This window comes from Ceratotherium simum, chromosome 26, assembly GCF_057802395.1.
Source record: "Ceratotherium simum simum isolate JZ-2026a chromosome 26, ASM5780239v1, whole genome shotgun sequence".
Lineage (NCBI taxonomy): Eukaryota > Metazoa > Chordata > Mammalia > Perissodactyla > Rhinocerotidae > Ceratotherium > Ceratotherium simum.
The window spans coordinates 17,999,155-18,019,460 of record NC_141925.1 but is presented as its reverse complement, the minus strand read 5'-3'; the positions used below and the strand labels follow the sequence as shown (position 1 = coordinate 18,019,460).

The 20,306-nt window shown below is 36.2% G+C and overlaps 1 protein-coding gene and 1 pseudogene across 1 annotated transcript in view; one reads left to right on the top strand and one right to left on the bottom strand.

Moving 5' to 3' along the window:
* LOC101399964 (phospholipid-transporting ATPase ABCA3-like) overlaps positions 1-20,306 on the top strand; it is a 208,924-nt gene that overhangs the window by 60,819 nt on the left and 127,799 nt on the right. The window contains exons 7-9 of the mRNA XM_087417086.1: positions 3,471-3,587; positions 3,933-4,050; positions 16,516-16,689. Coding sequence (XP_087273212.1) covers positions 3,471-3,587; positions 3,933-4,050; positions 16,516-16,689 — 409 coding nt within the window. The remainder of the gene's footprint in view (positions 1-3,470; positions 3,588-3,932; positions 4,051-16,515; positions 16,690-20,306) is intronic.
* On the bottom strand, positions 18,508-20,240 carry LOC147913597 (PEST proteolytic signal-containing nuclear protein pseudogene; annotated as a pseudogene).

The window sequence follows — 20,306 nt, the reverse complement described above, 5'->3', positions numbered from 1 at the left end:
AATCTTTATAAGTAGTTTTTTTCATGGCCCTGGGGCATTCTTTACACAAATGTGCTGATGGGTACTAAGATGAAAACTCTAAGAGCACCTTCCAAAGATCTCGGGAGCGAGCTCTCTGGGCTTATCTCTCTTCTCTGTTATTTGGCACTGCACACTCCAGCCACCTTATCCTCCCTGGACTCCCAGCACTGTCTTCTCCCCTCAGGAACATTGCTGGGCTCTCACTCCAGTTATCTAGGCAACTAGCTAGCAACTAGCTAGGTAATCATAGGGCTTGTCTCGTTTGTTCCTCTCTTCTCTAAGGGATTACTGTCTTTTATTGCCTGGGCTTCCATGTCTTGAAAATGAATTTTTCACTTTTGTTTGTTTCTTCTCTTTAAAAAAAATTTTTTTAAATTTCTATTTATTTATTTATTTTGCTGAGAAAGATTCTCCCTGAGCTAACATCTGTGCCAGTCTTCCTCTATTTTGTATGTGGGTTGCCACCACAGCACAGCTGATGAGTGGTATAGGTCAGGGCCCGGGATCTGAACCCGCGAACCCGGGCCGCTGAAGCAGAGCACACCGAATGTAACCATTAGGCTATGGGGCCAGCCCCCTATTTTTATTTTTTAATTGAGATATAATTGATATACAATACTGTATTAGTTTTAGGTGCACAACATAATTTGATATGTGTATATATTGAGAAATGATTACTACAATAAGTTTAGTTAACATCCATCACCACACATAGTTACAAATTTCTGTGATGAGAACTTTTAAGATCTATTCTCTTAGCAGCTTTCAAATATACAATACTGTATTGTTAACTAATAATTAACACTCACCATGCTGTACATTACATCCTCAGGACTTACTTATCTTATAACTGGAAATTTGTACCTTTTAACTACCTTCACCCATTTTGCCCATCCTCCACCCTCTGCCTCTAGCAACCACCAGTCTGTTCTCTGTATCTGTAAGTTTGGCTTTTTTCAGATTTCACTCAGATCTAATTTATATTTTTCCTTAGATTTTTTTTAGATATGCAGGTAACATCCAGTGTTTGTCTTTCTCTGACTTATTTTACTAAGCATGATGCCCTCAAGGTTCATTCATGTTGTCACAAGTGGCAGATTTCCTTCTTTTTTATGACTGAATAATATTTCATTGTGTATATATCCAGTCCCATTTGCCCCATCTAGGCCATTTCTCTTAATTCTTGTTTTGTATTAGAAATTTTGTATGAAAGAGCAGTAGAGACTATGTCCTCCTGTCTAAGGCAGAGTTGCCTTGGGTCTTGGCTAGGTTGCTGCCTTAGCTGCTGCTTTAGTTAGTTTCAATTCACCACTGGTTAAAAATGCAGGCACACAATTCCAAATGATTTTATTTTAAAATATCAATGTCTATGATATAAATAACATGTGTTAAAAAAACCAAACAAACAAGGGAAACGTGCTTCTCCCTCATAAATCCCTGGGCCACTCACCCAGAGATAAGATCTTTTAACATTTTAGTGTATCTTTCTCTTTTTCTTTTTCTTTCTCTCTCTGGGTGTATGCATGTGGACACTTCACACTTACACACACAAGTTTAGCTACCTGGGAGTTTTTGGTGTCATTTGTAATGTACTTAATTTCACTGTGAAATTTCTCTTTTTGATTTTTCATTGAACCTTGCTTAAAAGGACAATTTTGTCACTGATCCTTAGTAAATCTGTTATTTCATGGTTCTCCAGTCTTTCATTTAACACTTTATTTCCCTATTTGGTTCCTTTGAATAATAAAATATATCTGTGGGGCCGGCCCCATGGCTTAGTAGTTAAGTGCGCGCGCTCTGCTACGGGTGGCCCGAGTTCGGATCCCGGGTGTGCACCGACGCACGGCTTGTCCGGCCATGCTGAGGCGGCATGCCACGTACAGCAACTAGAAGGATGTACAACTATGAATTACAACTATCTACTGGGGCTTTGGGGAGAAAAAGGGAAAAAGGGGAAAAAAAAAAACGGGAGGAAGGTTGGCAATAGATGTTACCTTAGGGCTGGTCTTCCTCAGCAAAAAGAGGAGGGTTGGCATGGATGTTAGCTCAGGGCTGATCTTCCTCAAAAAAAAAAAAATATATATATCTGAATCCATTTGTAAGGATACTGGAAAGCAATCAATAACCAGATACCCTCACATTTATTTGATATTCAACAAACATTTTTAAGCTCTTCCTTTGTGCTAAACAAAGGAGACTAAAGTCACAGAATTTAATATTGAAATACAATAATTAAAAATATATTACTTTAGGGGCTGGCCCGGTGGTCTCCTCACAAAAAAAAAAAAGAAAAAAAAATATATATATTACTTTAATAATGTAATATAAAACATCTATTTTGAAGAGCCTCTGAAAACTGTCACTAATTTGACTCTTTTTATTGGCCTTTTAAATTAAAGTGATCATCTTATAGCTTTAAACTTTGATTTGCTTTTGCTAAAACTTGAAATACCAAGGGTCTATAACCAATGACTTTTGATGAATTGTAGTTCAGAAAGCTCACTACTAAAACTCTGTGAACTTTTTCTTGCCCATTATTTTTATTTGGATTTTAGTGTTCACAGATGAGGACACTAAGGCACAGAGAGGTCAAGGAGCTTGCTCAAGGTCACAAGTCTGGTAAGTGGCAGAGCCAGGATTCAAATGCAGGGAGTCTGTCTCGGCTGTGCTTGTACCAGGGAAAAGTGGCCTCAGCAATGTGCAGAGGCAGCATGATAGAGCAGGAAGAGCACAAAACAGGGAGTTCTGCTGCTGTGTAACTTTGTAGAAGTAATTTACCCTCTCTAGGTCTGGCCTTCTGATCTATAAAATCAGAGGGGTTTGGTTTAGACTAGGGATTAGCAAACTTTTCCTGTAAAGGAACCGAGAGTATATATTTTAGGCTTTGCAGGCCATAGCACAACTATCAACTCTTCTGTTGTAAGACGAAAGCAACCACAGACAATACAGAAATGACTGAGCAGGGCTGTGTACCAATAAAGCTTTATTTACAAAAATATGTGGCAGGCTGGATTTGGCCCATGGACTGTAGTTTGCTTGTCCCTGCCCTAATCTATAACTGAATTAAAGCTTATTTACCTTCCTCTAATACTTCCTGGAAGTAGTACATAATAAAAAGAGAGGCAATCTTATTTATTGTTTTAAATTTTTATTTATGTGTTTCTTGTGTTAGAACCGTAACTGGTAAGTTATTGGGGAAAAGATCTCTGGCCTCAGAATTCTGAGTTGGAATCATAGCACTGCCACTTACTAGGTGGATGGTTTTGATCAGGTCACTTGATCATTCTGAGACTTGAGTTTTTTGTAAAATGAGGATGATAATATAAATGATGATATAATAAAACCTATATAGGTTTTAATGGGAATTAAATAAGATAATATTTGTGAATGCATTTTGAAAACTACGAATTGTTTTTCATGAGATTTGGTTTGTGTTAACTCTCCCACAGGAGTACCAGCTCATGATAGGACTCAGTAGTGCTATGCTCTGGGCTTCCTATTTTGTCACATACTTATTGATGTTTTTAATCATCGTCTGTTTACTGTTCGTGATTCTATTTGTCAAAGTAAGTATTTATTTGAATGCAGCATGCTGCAGCTAAACTTTGAGAGGGATAAAGTAATTATGGGTGTGGGCTGAGGGGGCTTTAGGCTGCAGAAGAGTAAATGTGTTTTTCCTTGATTGCCCTTGGAAATTCAGAAGCTGCTCAGTCTGTTAGGAAACAAAACCATAGACCTAGATTGATAACCCTTCTGTGAGAAATGAGTTATTTAGTTAACTTTCTATCACACTGAGCAGTGACCTGTTTCGCTAGGGCTACTTGAGTAGCCTCCCTTTTTCTTTACCTCCCTTGTTTTTCTATGACACCACTTCTACTATGACTAAACTGGCTTCCCAATTGTTTTGTTAGATTGTATCTGAAGTTGTCCTCCAATACAGTGACCCATCTCTCATCTTCATATTTTTCCTGTGTTTTGTCATCGCCTCGATATTCTTTGGCTTTCTGATTACCACATTCTTCATTAAAAGTGAGTCAATTGACTAAAAGAGGATTTTATTTGGGAGCTCCTTCTAAACTTTGGTTGCCACCTCATATACTGCCTTTGCTTACATTCTGACTAAATGCATGTGAAATGATTTGAGAGGAAGGGCGAAGATCAGTGAAAATTAATATAGCATAGGATGCATGAGAAAAGAAGATAAAAACCAACATAAGATTGTATGTGAGAAGAGGGTAGAAACTAAAATAGAGTCATATGGAAATATCCATTCATTCATTCACTCACTCATTGAAGTCTTTGGATTATTTATCATATGTCTGGAACAATGTCAAATATACAAAAAGCAAATGAGAATTGTTTTCCTGCCCTTGGTTCTGACGTATGAGAGGGGTGTGTGATTGGATAAATTGAGACGGGCCTAGTTAGGGACTTTGTAGAATTACTTCTCCAGTGGTCATTTTCTGTTATCATTTGTTAAAAAAATGTAAAAAAAAAGTAAATTTTCTTTTTCAGATGACAAACCTTCACCATTTTTTCATTTTTATATCTTTCTTATATGCTGAACAATTAGAATATTACCTTCTCTCAGTCATTTAGGGCACAAGTACCATAAAACAAATTGTTTTATGGTCAAGAAGTTTACATTTCATAGGTAATATTTTATTGTTTTCAGCAATAACACTGCTCTCAATTGGTTGGTTCTTACAAGGTAGAGAGTCATACCTCCCACCTACCATAAAGCAGGGTAAAACTGTGGGTGGCCAGAAATATTATGTCAAAGTGAGGCTGAAGGTGACATGCCCAAGACCAGTGTAAAGTAGGCAAATACCAATGAATGACTCACTTGGCTAAAATGACTATGATACTGATTAAATACTTTTAAAATTCCTTCTGTTTATAAACATTGCTGAGGGGCACAAAGTCCAGAAACTAAGTGGGAGGTGATTGAAAGCCAAACCTAGCTTTTGTCTTGGGGTTTTCTGTTGAACATGAGACATTTTGGGGTTTTCTTCTGACAGCAATTCAGGGAGCTAAGATAAGCCTAGAGCCTGCTGAAGGTGGAATATTTAAGAGGACACCTCACATAAAGGTGGGACCTCAAAGAGCCACCCTCATTGAAAAGGTGAATGAGAAGTAAAGGTGCCACACAGAAGGAACAGCAAGTTCTTGCCTTGCTTGAGTTCACCTTAATATTAAAGATGGTGGTTTATGTGAGAAAGATGTCAGTGACTACAATCAGCAGGTAGAAATTCCACGTTTCATAGCAGAAGACTGATGAATTATGTAAAATTTTATATTTTGTAAGTTATATAAGTGCTTCTTTATCTCTCTAGCCATCTACCTACATATCTGAAGTTTTTTGTGATTCCTGTTTTGGTCACCTTTTTGGCTAAATAATAAAACTATATGTATTCTCTAGGATAATCTATAAATGAGTTGGTATCATTCTATTATTTTTCCATAGATGCCTTTCCATGTCTATTTCCTTGATTATAAGTCCTTTAAGTTTTTTTTTTATGGTGTGAAATAGTATATCATAAATGCAAAGCGTATATACAATATAAATATCAATAATAAAACAAACATCCAGATTCTCACGCAGGGGCTCACATACCACATTAGAAAATAGAAATTTACTAATACTTAAGGAATGCTTTATGTGCCCTTTTCTGATAACAATAACCACTATTCTGATTGGCTTCTCTTTATAGCTTTACCACTTATGTACCTATCACTAAATAATGTATTGCTTAGTTTTATTAGTGAAATTACACTGTATGATTTTTATACAACTTGGCATTATGATTTAAGCTTTATCTATATAGTTGTGGATAACTGTGATTTCATTTTTACTGCTGTATAGTATTCTATTGTACAATATTCAGTTTTACACTTGATGGATATTTGAGTTGTCTAGTTAGTTACTATTATGAATAATATCATGTGAACATTCTTGTATATGTCAGCTTGTGCAGATGTGCAAGATTTTTTCTGGAGTGCATAATTAGGAGTAGAATTTCTTAGTCATAGGGTATGTGAATGTGTTACCTTACTAGGTTACGTCAAACTGTTTCCAAAGTGGTTGTACAATTTTATAGTCCTCCTAGCAGTAGATGTGTTCCTATTGTTTCATACTTAAAAAATTTGTACCATATTTTGGAGTATGAAAGATATCTCATAATACTTTGAATTTGTAATTCCCTGGTAATGATTGATGCTGATCGTAGTTTTAGGTTAATATGAACCACATGTATGTTTTTCTCTATAAAATGCCTGTTAACATCTTTTGACCACATTTTTCTACAGCTTTACAGGAGTATAATATACATACCATAAAATCACCCATTATTAAATTTATCAAGTTATGCAACCATAACCAAATCTCATTTTAGAAATTTTCCATCACTCCCAAAGTTTTCTTTGAGCCCATTTTCAGTCAATACCCACTCTTACCTCTTTAGTACAAGGTAACAACTTATCTGCTTTCTCTCTATATGAGTTTGGTTTTTCTAGACATTTGATGTAAATGGAACCATAAAATATATAGTCTTTCCTTCTTCTAAAATATCTATTCTGGCTTCTTTCACTTAACATAATGATTTTGAAATCCGTTCATGTTCTAGCATGTATCACTATTTCCATCCTATTAACTGCTGAATAATCTTTCCTGGTATGGATAGACCACATTTTATTTATCCATCTGATGGTTGATGGACATTTACATTGTTTCCAGGTTTTTTTTGGCCAGCATGAATACTGTGGCTATGACTATTTACATACAAGTCTTTGTGTGAACATATGTTTTTCCTTCTCTTGGAAATGGAATTGCTGGGTTGTGGGGTAAATTTATATTTAACTTTTAAAGAACTTCCCAAAATGTTTTCCAAAGTGGCTGCACAATTTTATATTTATTCTTACCAGCAATGAATGAGGATTCCAATTTCTCTACATCCTGGCCAATATTTTTTTATTGTCTGTTATTTTGATTGTAGCTGTTGTAGTAAGTGTGTAGTGATATCTCATTGTGTTTTTTTGTTTATGGGATTTGTATATATATAATACTTGTATGAATATCAGTTGCATCCCAGGTGTCCGAGATTGTTTAACTGTTCTGTATTCTGTGCGTTTTCGTATACATTTGGACCAGCTTTTCAGTTGCTACAGAAGATCCTGCTGGGATTTTGACAAGGATTGGATTAAATCTATAGACCAATTTAGGGAGAATTGCCATCTTGAACAATATTGGGTCTTCCACGAACATGGAATGTCTTTTTATTTAGATATTTAATTTCTTACAGCAATATTTTGTAGCTTTCAGTGTGCAGTGTTAAAGTTATTCCTAAGTATGTTATTCTTTTGAATGCTATTTGTAATTGTCACTATGGATTTAAATATTCCTAACGGATGGTAATGTTGAGCACCTTTTCATGTGCTTATTTGCCATTCCTGTCTCTTCTTTAGTGAAATATTTGTTCAGATCTTTTGTATACTTTATAATTGGATTGTTTGTCTTTTTGGACTTTTTTTTTTAAGTGAAATTCACACAATGTAAAATTAAGCATTTTAAAATGTACATTTCAGTGGCATTTAGTACATTCACAATGTTGTGACACCATCACCACAATCTAGGTCCAAAACATTTTAATCATTCTCAAAAGAGACCCTGTACCCATTAAGCAGTCATTCCTCCTTGCCCCCTTCCACCAGCCCCTGGCAACCATTAATCTATTTCTGTCTCTATGGATTTACTTAGATATTTTACATAAATGGAATCATAATATGTGACTTTTTGTGTATGCCTTTTTTCATTCAGCATAATGTTTTCAAGGTTCATTTGTCTTTAGGATGTATCAGTACTTCATTTCTTTTTATGTCTAAATAATAATCAATTGTATGAGTATACTACATGTTTAAAATCTATTCATATATTGGTAGGCATTTGGATTGTTTCCACATTTTTGGCTATTGTAGTCTTTCTGTGAACATTTGTATACCAGTATTTCTGTGAATATCTGTTTTCAATTCTTCTGAGTATATATATAGGAGTGGAATTGAAGAATCGTATGGTAATTCTATGATTAACTTTTTGAGGAACCACCAAACTGTTTTTCACAGTGGCCACACCATTTTACATTCTAATGAGCAATCTGCGAAGGTTCTGATTTCTCCATATCCTTGCCAACACTTGTTATTTTCTGATTTTTCTTTAAATTATAGTCATCGTGGTGGGTATGAAGTGGCATCTCATGGTTTTGAATTGCATTTTTTTTTTTTTCTTTTGGTGAGGAATATTGGCCCTGAGCTAACATCTGTTGCCAATCTTCCTCTTTTTGCTTGAGGAAGGTTGTTACTGAGCTAACATCTGTGCCAATCTTTCTCTATTTTGTATGTGGGACGCCACCACAGCATGGCTTGATGAGCGGTGCGTGGGTCATGCCCGGGATCTGAACCTGCAAACCCTGGGCCGCTGAAGCAGAGCACACGAACTTAACAACTACTCCATCGGGCCGGCCCCTGAATTGCATTCTTTAATGACTAATGATGTTGAGCATATTTTCATATGCTTGGTCACCATTTGCATATCTTCTTTGGAAACATGTCTATACAAGTCCTTTGCCCATTTTTAAATTGAGTATTTTTTTAATTCATTTATCTTTTTATTATTAGGTTGTAAGAGTTCTTTATATATTCTAGATACAAGTCTCTTATCAGGTATATGATTTGCAAGTATTTTCTCCATTCTGTAGATTGTCTTTTCACTTTCTTGTTATTGTCCTTTGATGCCCAAAAGTTTTTAATAGTGATGAAGTCAGATTTATCTATTTTTCTTTTGTTTCTTCTGCTTTTGGTGTCATATATAAGAAAGCGTTGTCAAATCCAAGGTGATGAAGATTTACCCCTATATTTTCTTCTAGGAGTTTTATAGTTTTGAATTTAAATTCTTTGGTTTATAACATTGTAAAAATTTCAGGTGTACATCATTGTACTTCTATTTCTGCATAGATTACATCATCATTTACAATGTTATAAACCAATGTTACTGCAATAAACAAAAAATTAAAAAAAAATTTAAATTCTTAAATTTTTGTCTTTGATCCATTTTGAATTAATTTTTATATATGGTGTGAGGTAGGTGTCCAACTTCATTCTTGAATATGGGTATCCAGTTGTCCCGGCACCATTTGTTGAAAAGACTATTCTTTCCCTCATCGAATTGTCTTGGTACCCATGTCAAAATCTATTGACCATAGATGTACGAATTTATTTCTGGACTCTTAATTCTATTCCATTGACCTATATGTTCGTTCATACATCAGTACCATATTATTTTGAGTACTGGAATGGAGGGATCTTACATACATCTTGCTAAGTGAAAGAAGCCAGTCCAAAAAGGGTATATATTGTATGATACCAACTATATGACTTTCTGGAAAAAGCAAAACTATAGAGACAGTAGAAACTTCAGTGGTTTCCAAGGGTTTGGAGTGGGGGATATGAATAGATGGAGCACAGGGCATTTTTAGGGTGGTGAAACTATTCTGTGTGATACTGTAATAGTGAATACATGACATTCTACATTTGCCAAAATCCATCGAACTGTGCAACACAAAAGATGAACCCTAATGTAAACTATGGACTTTAGTTAATAATAATGTATCACTATTGGTTATTTGATTCTAAAAAATGTACCACACTACTGCAAGATGTTAATAATAGGAGAATCTGTGTGTGGAGGTGGGCGGGGGGAGCAAAGGTAAATAGGAAGGCTCTGCACTTTCCACTCAATTTTTCTATAAACCTAAATTACTCTAAAAAATAAAGTCTATTAATTAAAAAATATCTTATGATTGTTTATGATATATATTTGTTTATTTTTAAGTATTTATTTTATATAATTCACTTTGTTACACTTGTTAATTCTAATATCTTTTGAATTTTTTGGGTTTTCCTACATTCGTAATAATATCATATTCAAATAATACATATTAAAATAATCCATTTCAATCCTCATACCGTTAATTTTTGCTCTGCACTACTATTCTAACTAGGACTTTTAATACCTAATTGAGTAGAAGTTATGATAGTGGGCTTTGTCTTATTCATGATATTATATTTCCATCCTTTTACCATTGAAAACAAACAACAGCAACAGGGAACTTACCACCTAGTTGTTTCTTGAGTCCCAAGTTTCCTAGCCAGCCTGACTTCTTTTCTCCATCTTTTAGTGTCTTCTGATAACTTAATTGATGTATTTTTCCAGGGTTATTAATTTTAATTAGTGGTAAGAATAGGTTGGAATGTATCTGTTACCTTGTCCAGAACAGGAAGTCCTGTGTCTTTTTTTTTAACTGCTCATTCTATCTATTACTAAGAGGCATCTTATGTTCTCCCACTGTGGGGACTTCTGGATTTGGCCTTGACAGAGTAGCTTGTACAGTGTTGTAGCCTGGTTCATCCAGAAGCGTACCCTGGGACGGTATTCTTAGTACAAGTGGTTTATTTGAGAATTGATCATTAGAAGTTGAGAAGTGAACTAAAAAATCTGGATACAATTTATGCTCATATTTTTGGCTGATTCCTAAGCTGAATATAAGCAGGGTAAGGGTCTAAGATACCAACAGAACACAACAGATGGGAGACTAAAGTGCTAAGCAGAGATATAAGTGTTCTTATAGTGCTTGGGAAACAGAGGTTGGACTTCAAGCCCTATCCCAGGGCAGAGAGTCCTTGGTAAATACTCCAGATTTTCATTTGGAATTCCAGAAGTAGGAGTAAAAGGACCCTAGGAGTAAAAGCCCTGTACCCTAGGAATAAGGAATATGCTCTAAGAAAAGGAGTGACCCCTTAGAAGTAAGAGCAAAACTGAAATAGATCATCATTGACAAAGCCTAAACTCTTGTACTAGAACTTCCTCTGGTTGCCAAAAGAAAAGTTTTAGGTAATGGTAAAATTAACCAGAATATTTTCAGTTTTTCCTTTACAATGTCCATCAAATGAAAAAAGTACAAGGAATGAAAAAATGAAAAGGACTTAATGACTGAATAGCAAGGAAAAATACAGGCCATAGATACAGACCCAGAGATGACTCAGATATTAGATTTGTCAGAGAGGAACTTTGCAATAAACATAACTTATAAATTTGAGAAAAAGTCAAAGATAGAGAATTTCACCAGATGCCTGGAATATATGGATAAAAGTTTCAAATGGACATTCTAGACCTTAAAAAAGAATAATTGAAATTGAGATATGAATGTATGGGAATAATAGCAGATAAGACACAGTAGAATGGAGTACTAGTTAACTGGAGGACTTGCTGGTAGAAATAAACATTTAAACACAGAGAGTAGAAAAGTTTGAAAAATACAGGGCACATTGAAAGAGACATTTAGGACATAGTGAGAGTGTCTAAAATAAGTTTAATTTTAGTTCTGAAAGGAGAACAGAGAATGGAACAGAAGCAGTATTTAAAAACATGCTAGCTGAGAATTTTCTGAAACTGATTATAGACACACAAGCATGGATTCAAGAGCTTTACAAACTCTTAAGTAGGATAAGTGCAAAGAAAATCATTTCTAGCCTCATCGTAATCAAGTTGCCAAAAACCAAAGACAGAGGAAAAAAAGATATATTACCTTCAAATGAGCAAAGGTAAGAGTGATAATTTTTCAGTCACAAAACCATGAAATCCAGAAGACAATGGAATGACATTTTTTACGTGCTGAAAGATTAAACAAAATCTGCCAAGTTGAAATGAAGATGAAATAAAGACAAAAAAAAGTCAGAGAATTTGTCTTTAGCCAATTTTCCCTAATACAAGTAGTACAGGGAGCTTTTTGGTAGAAGATATATCCCACAGTGAAACACAGAAATGTAGTAGGAAGGAATGAAAGGCACAGGAAATGGTGGATATGTGGATAAATATAAAAGAGTAGGAATGGAAGGAGACTTCCTTAATCTTATAAAGGATTTCTATGAAAATCCCGAAGGAGAGGTCACAATTAATGCTGAAATATTGAACAATATCTTCTTCAGTTCAGAAACCACAAAAGGACGTCAGCTATTATCCTTCCTATTCAACATTTTACTGAGGGTCCTAGCCAGCAATAATGTAAGGAAAACTCATATAATGTATAAAGACTGGGAAGGATAATTAAATAAAAATATCATCATTTGTAATTAACACTTTTTGTAGAAGATCCAAAAGAATCTACAGATAAACTAGTAGGATTAATAAGTTAGTTTAACAAGGTCTTAAAATATGTGGTTAATAGATAAAAATAAATTTGATGCTACATATTAGCTACTATTACAAGTAAAGTTAAAAAATACCATTAACCATGGCATAAAAAAATCAAACATCTAGGAATAAATCTAAAAAATGTGCAAGACCTTTACCTTGAAAACAACTAAATATTTTTGATTGTTTGGGTTGGAATATTCAATATTATCAGTTCTCCCCATACAATACCAATCAAATTCCCAGAAGATTTGTGTGTGTGTGAAAATTCACAAACTGATTCCAAATTTTATGGAAATGTGAAGGGCCAAGAATATTTGTAAAAGAAAAATTTAGAGGATTTATGCTACCAGATAGCAAACTTATTATGAAGCTACAGAAATGGACGTGATATGGTTTTTGTATAGGGACAGATAAATCAATAGAATAGAGCAGACAATCCACAAACAGACTTACATATATATGGCCGCCAGTTTTAACAAATATGCCATTTTGATGCAGTGGAGAAAGGATATTCATGCTAATAAATAGTGCTGGGTCAGTTGGCAGTCCATGGGGAAAAGTTGAAACTTGAGCTATAAATGGCAACATACTCAAAAATTCATTCAAGGTGGATCATAGGCCTAAATGTGAAAAGTAAAGTGAAAAAGACTGAGGACTGGTAGGAGGATGGGGTTAATTTTGTTCTTGAGGCTCTTCCAGATTTCAGTCCTTCACATCAGCCCATTTATTGTTATAAATTTGGCTGATTTCTCCTTGTCCGAACAAAATCTCCCCTCTTATGGCAGGCCAGCTAATCTGCCTGTCAGTACTCAGATTATGAAATTGCCCCCAGGGAATGAAAGGGTCTGATATTTGCTCACCTAGGAAGGATTTATCCCTATCAGGAATTTAGATTTCTCTGTCTCGACAGATCTTCAATGGCTTTAAAACTATAATTTTTTAGTTTTCTGGCTGCTTTTAAGATTTTCTTTCTGTCTTGAATTTTCACCACTTGTACTACAGTAGATTTAGGTGTACTTTTCTGTGTATCCTGTTTGCAGTTTTTAGTGCTTCTTGATTCTGTGGTTTGATGTTTTTCATCAGTTTTGAAAAATTCTCACTTATTAGTCTTCAAGTATTTCTTCTTTCTCGTTTTCTCTTTCCTTTTATTCTGCAATTTCAATTACATGGATGTTGGACTTTTTCACCATGTCCCATATACCTCTTTAACTGTTTTCTGTATTTTCAACATTTTTTCTCTTCATACTTTTCTTTGCATATTTTTCTGACTCTTCCTATTCTCTAAAACTGTATTCAACTGTGTCTAATATGCTGTTAAAGCCATCTTTTAATTCTTAATTCCAGTTGCTCTATTTTCAGTTTGGAAATATATGTTTGATTCTTTCTTACATTTTCCCAGAAATCTCCATATTGTCATTTAATTTCATGCTCACCTCAATCATGGTCATTTTTTAAAAAAAAATATTTGTTTATTTATTTAGTGTGTGTGTGTGTGTGTGTGCACGCGCACGGAAGGTCAGCCCTGAGCTAACAACCATGCCAATCCTCCTCTTTTTGCTGAAAGAAGACTGGCCCTGACTAACATCCATGCTGATCTTCCTCCACTTTATATGGGATGCCGCCACAGCATGGCCTGACAAGCGGTGTGCCGGTGCGTGCCTGGGATCTGAACCCGGGCCCCCAGCAGTGGAGCGCATGCACTTAACTGCTACGCCACAGGGCCAGCCCCTCATAGTCATTTTAACATCAGTGTCTGGTAACATTAAGAACTGTTAGTGTCTTTCTATTGCTGGTCTTTTGCTCTTGGTGTTTGACTATGTGGTTTGTCACCTGGTGTATTAGTTTGCTAGGGTTGCCATAACAAAATACCACAGACTGGGTGTCTTAAACAACAATTCTTGAGGCTAGAAGTCCAAGATCAAGGTGTTGGCAGATTTGGTTTCTTCTGAGGTCTCTCTCCTTGGCTTGCAGATGGTCACCTTTTTGTTGTGTCCTCATACAGTCTTTCCTCTGTGCGTATGCATCCCCGGTGTCTCTTTGGGTGTGCACATTTCCTCTTCTTATACGAACATTAGTCAAATTGGATTCGGACCCACCCTAAAGGCCTCATTTTAACTTTTTTTTTTTAACGCCCGTTTTCCTTGTCCTTCTTGCCAGCCCTTTTGGCCTTCTCCTTTTTATGCTTATAATTTTTCCCATAAAAGAGGGGACAATCACAAAAGAACCCGGCACAGGAACCCCTGTTAGGTTTTAACTTCTCTTATGGAATGTGAGAGGAAAAGGGAGCAATTAAGTGTACACACTTGATTCTCCCCCAGTATGCTGACAGATCGCACAGAACAAGTCTGCGTTTTCATGATCCTTCTGGGGAGTGTTTTATTTGGCTGCTTTTAACCATCACACAGCACTGTCCCAGAGGGCGACCTGGCCTCATTTTAACATAATAACCCTTTTAAAGGCCCTGTGTCCAAATACAGTCACATTCTGAGGTACTAGCGGTTAGGGCTTCAACATATGAATTTTGTGGGGTACCAGTTCAGGCCATAACACCTGGTATTCCTAGTAATTTTTAATTTAATGCAAACATTGCATATAAAAAATTGTCAAGGGGCTGGCCTGGTGGCGTAGCAGTTGGGTTCGTATGCTCTGCTTCAGCGGCCCGGGGTTTGCAGGTTCGGATCCCAGGCACGGACCTACGCACCACTTATCAAGCCATGCTGTGGTGGCGTCCCATATAAAGTAGAGGAAGATGGGCACATATTAGCCCGGGGCCAATCTTCCTCAGCAAAAAGGAGGAGGATTGGTAACAAATGTTAGCTCAGGGCTAATCTTCCTCAAAAAAAAAAAGAAAAATTGTCAAAATAATTTGAGTTTCTGGGTGACTGGGTTTTTTTTCCCCGCAGAGAGGATTTTCTTTTACTTCTTTCAGTCGTTTAGGTTAGGAGCACTAGCATCCCTAGATTAGGCATTGGATAATCCTAATCCAATAACGATTTGAGATGACTGAAAGACGATCTGTTTCTGGTATATCTGGCCTTTAGATGTAGCCTTTCAGGGCCCTTAGTAAAAGTGTGAGGCACTAATTAATGGCTTCTTTCCTTTCGCACGTCTCAAACTTGTTTTATTTCTCCAAGCCCTTGACATTGTCAAAAGTTCTGTTCAGTTTCTCAGCCTCTAAACCATGGTTTAGATTTTGCAAATGCTTCAAGATGAAAATTAATACCATGGGGCCGGCTTGGTGGCTCAAGCAGTTAAGTGCGCACGCTCGCTGCGGCGGCGCGGGGTTCACGGGTTCGGATCCCGTGTGCACACTGACGCACCGCTTGGCAAGCCATGCTGTGAAGGCGTCCCATATAAAGTAGAGGAAGATGGGCATGGATATTAGCCCAGGGCCAGTCTTCCTCAAGCGAAAAAAAAGCGGAGGATTGGCAGATGTTAGCTCAGGGCCGATCTTCCTCACAAAAAAAGAAAAGAAAAGAAAAGAAAATTAACACCAAATTCTAGACTCATCTCTCTGGACCTCTCTTCTTATCTTGATTTTGGCCCTATAAATTGTCCTTGCCTGGTAGTTCTCTGATGCTTTAAAACTTACTTAAAAAAATAATTCGTCTAGGTTTTCTGTTTTCATTGAAGGAGTTGGTCTGAAATAAGGCAGATATATCACATCCTAATTCAGATGCTTCTCTATAACATTGACTTTGTTGTATGTTTTTTAAATGTATTCTTGTATAAAATATCATAAATAAGTGTTTGAAGCATCATGAATAAGACTGGAAGGATATGTAAAACCACTAGTAAATTTTTCAGTTTTCATCTACCCAAATTCTAAAATAGATAGAAACAGTGTAAGTATATTCATATGATGTAATTAGTGATGTTGTACATCTAGAGGTTGTTAGGTTGAGTGGTCATAAGTAAAAGTGAAAAAGAAAGTTTTTATAAACTTAAGGATAAGTCCTTCTTTAAATATCTGTAATCATTGCATAAGAAGGAGGATAAATTCTAGAAAAGTTTCTTCCTCATACTATTCATTCATTTACTCATTCAAGAAAAAACATTTATTGAGCACCTACTCTGTGTTAAGCACTGTGCTATATGCTGGTGATACAGTGGCAAACAAGACAGATAATTTTCCTTCTTTTATAGAGCTTACATTTTAAAGCTCTTTTAGTAGTAAAATGAGGATATTTCTATTTCAAGCTTTTATACCTTATGTAAACTGACTCTGTATTTTCCTTCTTACGTTTCAGCTACTTTGGCTGTTGCTGTTGGAGGTTTCCTCTATTTTCTCTCCTTCTTTCCATATGTAGTCGTCAACACCGTGTATGAACAGCTGACCCTCATGCAGAAGCTGGCTTCCTGCCTCAGTTCAAATATTGCAGTAGCTTTGGGGATTGATATAATAAGCAAGATGGAAATGAAGAGTGAGTCTCTCCTTTATAAAACTGATTTGATTCCCTGGAAGAAAAAGCAGGTGATCTGAGGTTGGCAATGGAGTGGGTGGGACAGTGGGTGAGGGGTGATTTTAGTGTTGCTTAAATATTTTTCCTGGATTGTAGTGTTTTTTAATCATAAAAATGACATCTGTGTATTATATATGTATATACTGTATATATACACACACATATATACATTGCAAATATATATGCAAATGTTTGTTTATTTCTTTCCATGTCTTTATCTATATAAATGGTCTCATCTGAGGGCCAATTTTGCCACTTGGGGGATCTTGGCCATGCTTTGTTTTTGATTGTCATGACTGGTGGAGGAGTGCTACTGATATCTAGTGGTAGCAGCCAGAGATGCTACTAAATAACCTACAGAGTATAGGACAGTCCCTCCACATTCCCCAGCCCCTGGAAAACCACTATTCTGATTTCTGTCTCTGTGGATTTGCCTCTTCTGGACAATTCACATAAATGGAATCATACAATATATGGCTTTTTATGTGTTGCTTCTTTCACTTATATAATGTTTTTGAAGTTCATCCCTGTCTTAGCATGTATCAGTACTTTATTCATTTTTATGAATGAATAATATTCCATTTTGCTTATCCATTCATCAGTTGATGGACACTTGGGTTGTTTCCACTTTTTAGGTATTCTGAATAATTTTGCTATGAACATTCATGTAAAAATATTTGTTTTCAATTCTCTTGGCTGTATATCTTGGAGTGAAATTACTGAGTCATATGGAAACTATGCTTAACCATTTGAGGAACTACCAGACTGTTTCCACAATACCTGCTCTATTTGACATTTCCATCAGGATTCTAGTTTCTCCAGATCCTCACCAATACTTGTTATTTTCCTTTTATTTTTAAAAAATTATTCTCTTCCTGGTGGGTATGAAGTGGTATCTCATTGGTGGTTTTGGTTTGTATTTCGCTAATGACAATGATATTGAGCATCTTTTCATGTTCTTTTTGGACATTTATACAACTTCTTTAGAGAAATAGCTATTCAAGTTCTTTGCCTATTTTTAAATTGAGTTGTTTCTCATTTGTTGTTAAGTTATAAGAGTTCTTTATATATTCTAGATACAAGCCCTTTGTTAGATATGTGATATTTTCTCCCATTGTGTAGGTTGTGTTTTCACTTTCTTGATAGTGCCCTTTCATGCACAAAGCTTTTTAATTTTGATCACATCCAATTTATCTATTCTTTTGTTACTTGTGTTTTGGTGTCGTATATTTGCCAAATCCAAAGTCATGAAGATTTACCCCCATGTGTTTTCTAAGAGTGTTTAAAAAATAGTTTTAGCTATTATGTTTAGGTTTTCGATCTATTTTAAGTTAATTTTTGTACATGTTGTAAAGTACAATACAATACTCCCTCCCTATAAGGCAGTTCCTGGGAGCCAGACAATTTGGTAATGAGGGAGTTAAGTTAGTGAGTAATTGCTTGCAGTTTAAATAGACAGTAACTTTTTGCTTCCTATTTAGTGTGCTAATAGTTATGTCTAAAAAAACATGCAATTCTTAAAAAGATACCACTTCTGATTTCTTTATTATCTGTTTCCTTTGGAAACTAATCACATGAAACTACAAAATTAGCAAATATCTTGAAATCTGTATATAAAATATAAATTACCTCTAATTTCAAGTTCTTATTATTAGTGTAATACTCAACCTTTTAAAAAAATATATGGCCCTAAAGATAGTCATATACCATTTTCTAAAAAAAGACACTGCTCCTTTTAACTTGACGCCCACCTCCCACCTTGATTTCATAACAGCTCATTTAATTGTCTTGGTCATGGACATTTCCAAGTTGAGGTTTTATATTTCACTCCCATAGCTTTTGGTTATCAGAAAACTCATGCTTTCCTTTATGGAAGGAGTTTGGCCTAATGATGTTGGTATATCCCTTCTAATATTTTTAATCCTCACCTTTGCTTCAGGAGGCATTTCCTCTGGTTCACTGTCTAAAAGCTGCTGCCACTGAAAGAGTTTTTGGAGCAAGAGTTGGAACAGTTTCTTTAGTTTGGGCAAACTTGATCCAAGTTTGCCGAATATGGCTGATGCTTGCTTTCTTTGTTGTCTGACTACCAAATCCAAACATGGAGATCTTTATAGGCTCCAGTGGGAGGTCTGCAGCTTCTTCTTGAGCTGATCACTTCTCAGCACTGCAACTGGCACTTCCCACATTACTCACTCCAGAGGCTCTAGCTAGCTGCTGCTTCTCAGGCTTCTCCTCTCTCACCTTCCCATCCATAATTTTCCCCACCGTGGTCTCCCCTGTAGCCACACCAAGGACTCTAGCCTTTCTTTTTGATCCTTTCTTAGAATTTCCATCTCTCTGCTTACACTTTCCATCTATTCTTGCATGTTGTGTACTTTTTCCATTAAAGCCATTAGCATGTTAATCATAGTTTTTTAAAATTCCTGGTGTGATAATTCTGACATCTTTGCCATGTCAGAGTCTGATTCTGATGCTTGTTCCATCTCTTCAAACTGTGTTCTTTGCTTTTAGTATGCATTGTAATTTTTGTTAAATGTGGACATGGGGTACTGCATAAAAGGAACTGCAGTAAATAGGCTTTTAGTAATGTAGAGGTAAGGTGTAGTGGGGAGGGGAAGCATCTCTAGTCCTACGATTAGGCCTCAGTCTTTTGGTGAGCTTGTGCCCCTGGACTATGACCTTCATCAGTGCTACTCAGTTTTTTCCCCCACTTAGATGGGACAAGATGGCTAGAGGGGGCTGTAATTGGGTATTTCCCTCCCCCAGGTAGGTTAGGCTCTGGTAAAATAGTTTTTCATGAGGGCAGACCTGGTTAAGAACAGAATGCTCTGTCACGTTTCAAAACGGTTCCTTTTTCCTTCCCCTTCCTGGAAGCATGAGGTGATTTTTCTTTGATATTCATTGTGAAGAACTGGCAGGGCTCCTAGAGGTAAAACTCATAAAAGTGTGAGGACTCCCCCACGACTTGATACCCTGGAGTTTTTGACTCTTAGACTTGTCCATAGTGGTCCCCAGCAATTTGCAGGTTACTGTTCATGTTTTCCTACCCTAGTACTGGTTCCCTTGGAGGTTTTTGCTCAGGGTTTCTGTTCCACGAAATTGTGATTCTCTATATCTGCCTATCTATCTCTCCAATTTTGGGGGCAGTGGTTTGCCCTGACCTCACTTCTCTGACGGATCTAAGAAAAGTTGTTGATTTTTCAGTTCACCTTTTTACTTCTTGTTAGGATGGAGTGGTGACTTCTAAGCTCCTTACATGCCAGACCAGAAACTGGGAGCCAAACCTTATTTTTTATACTGATGAATGTATTTCCAAAATTATATATCTTGCTGGTTATTTCAATGGAGATTAGCATAAAAGAGAATGGAGGGATAGGGCCACCATCTCAACCAATGCGTCTGCTTATTGCTTTAAGGCTTATTTTATGGACTTTTGGTAATTGTTCATTTTTGTTTCAGTCACTACTAACTTTTGGTTGGGTTTGGCTGTAGGAAGAGGCACCTTACATCATTGCTTACTTCATTCTTCTCTTGGACAACCTATATTTTAAAGTATCAGCAAATAGCCAATAGACAGT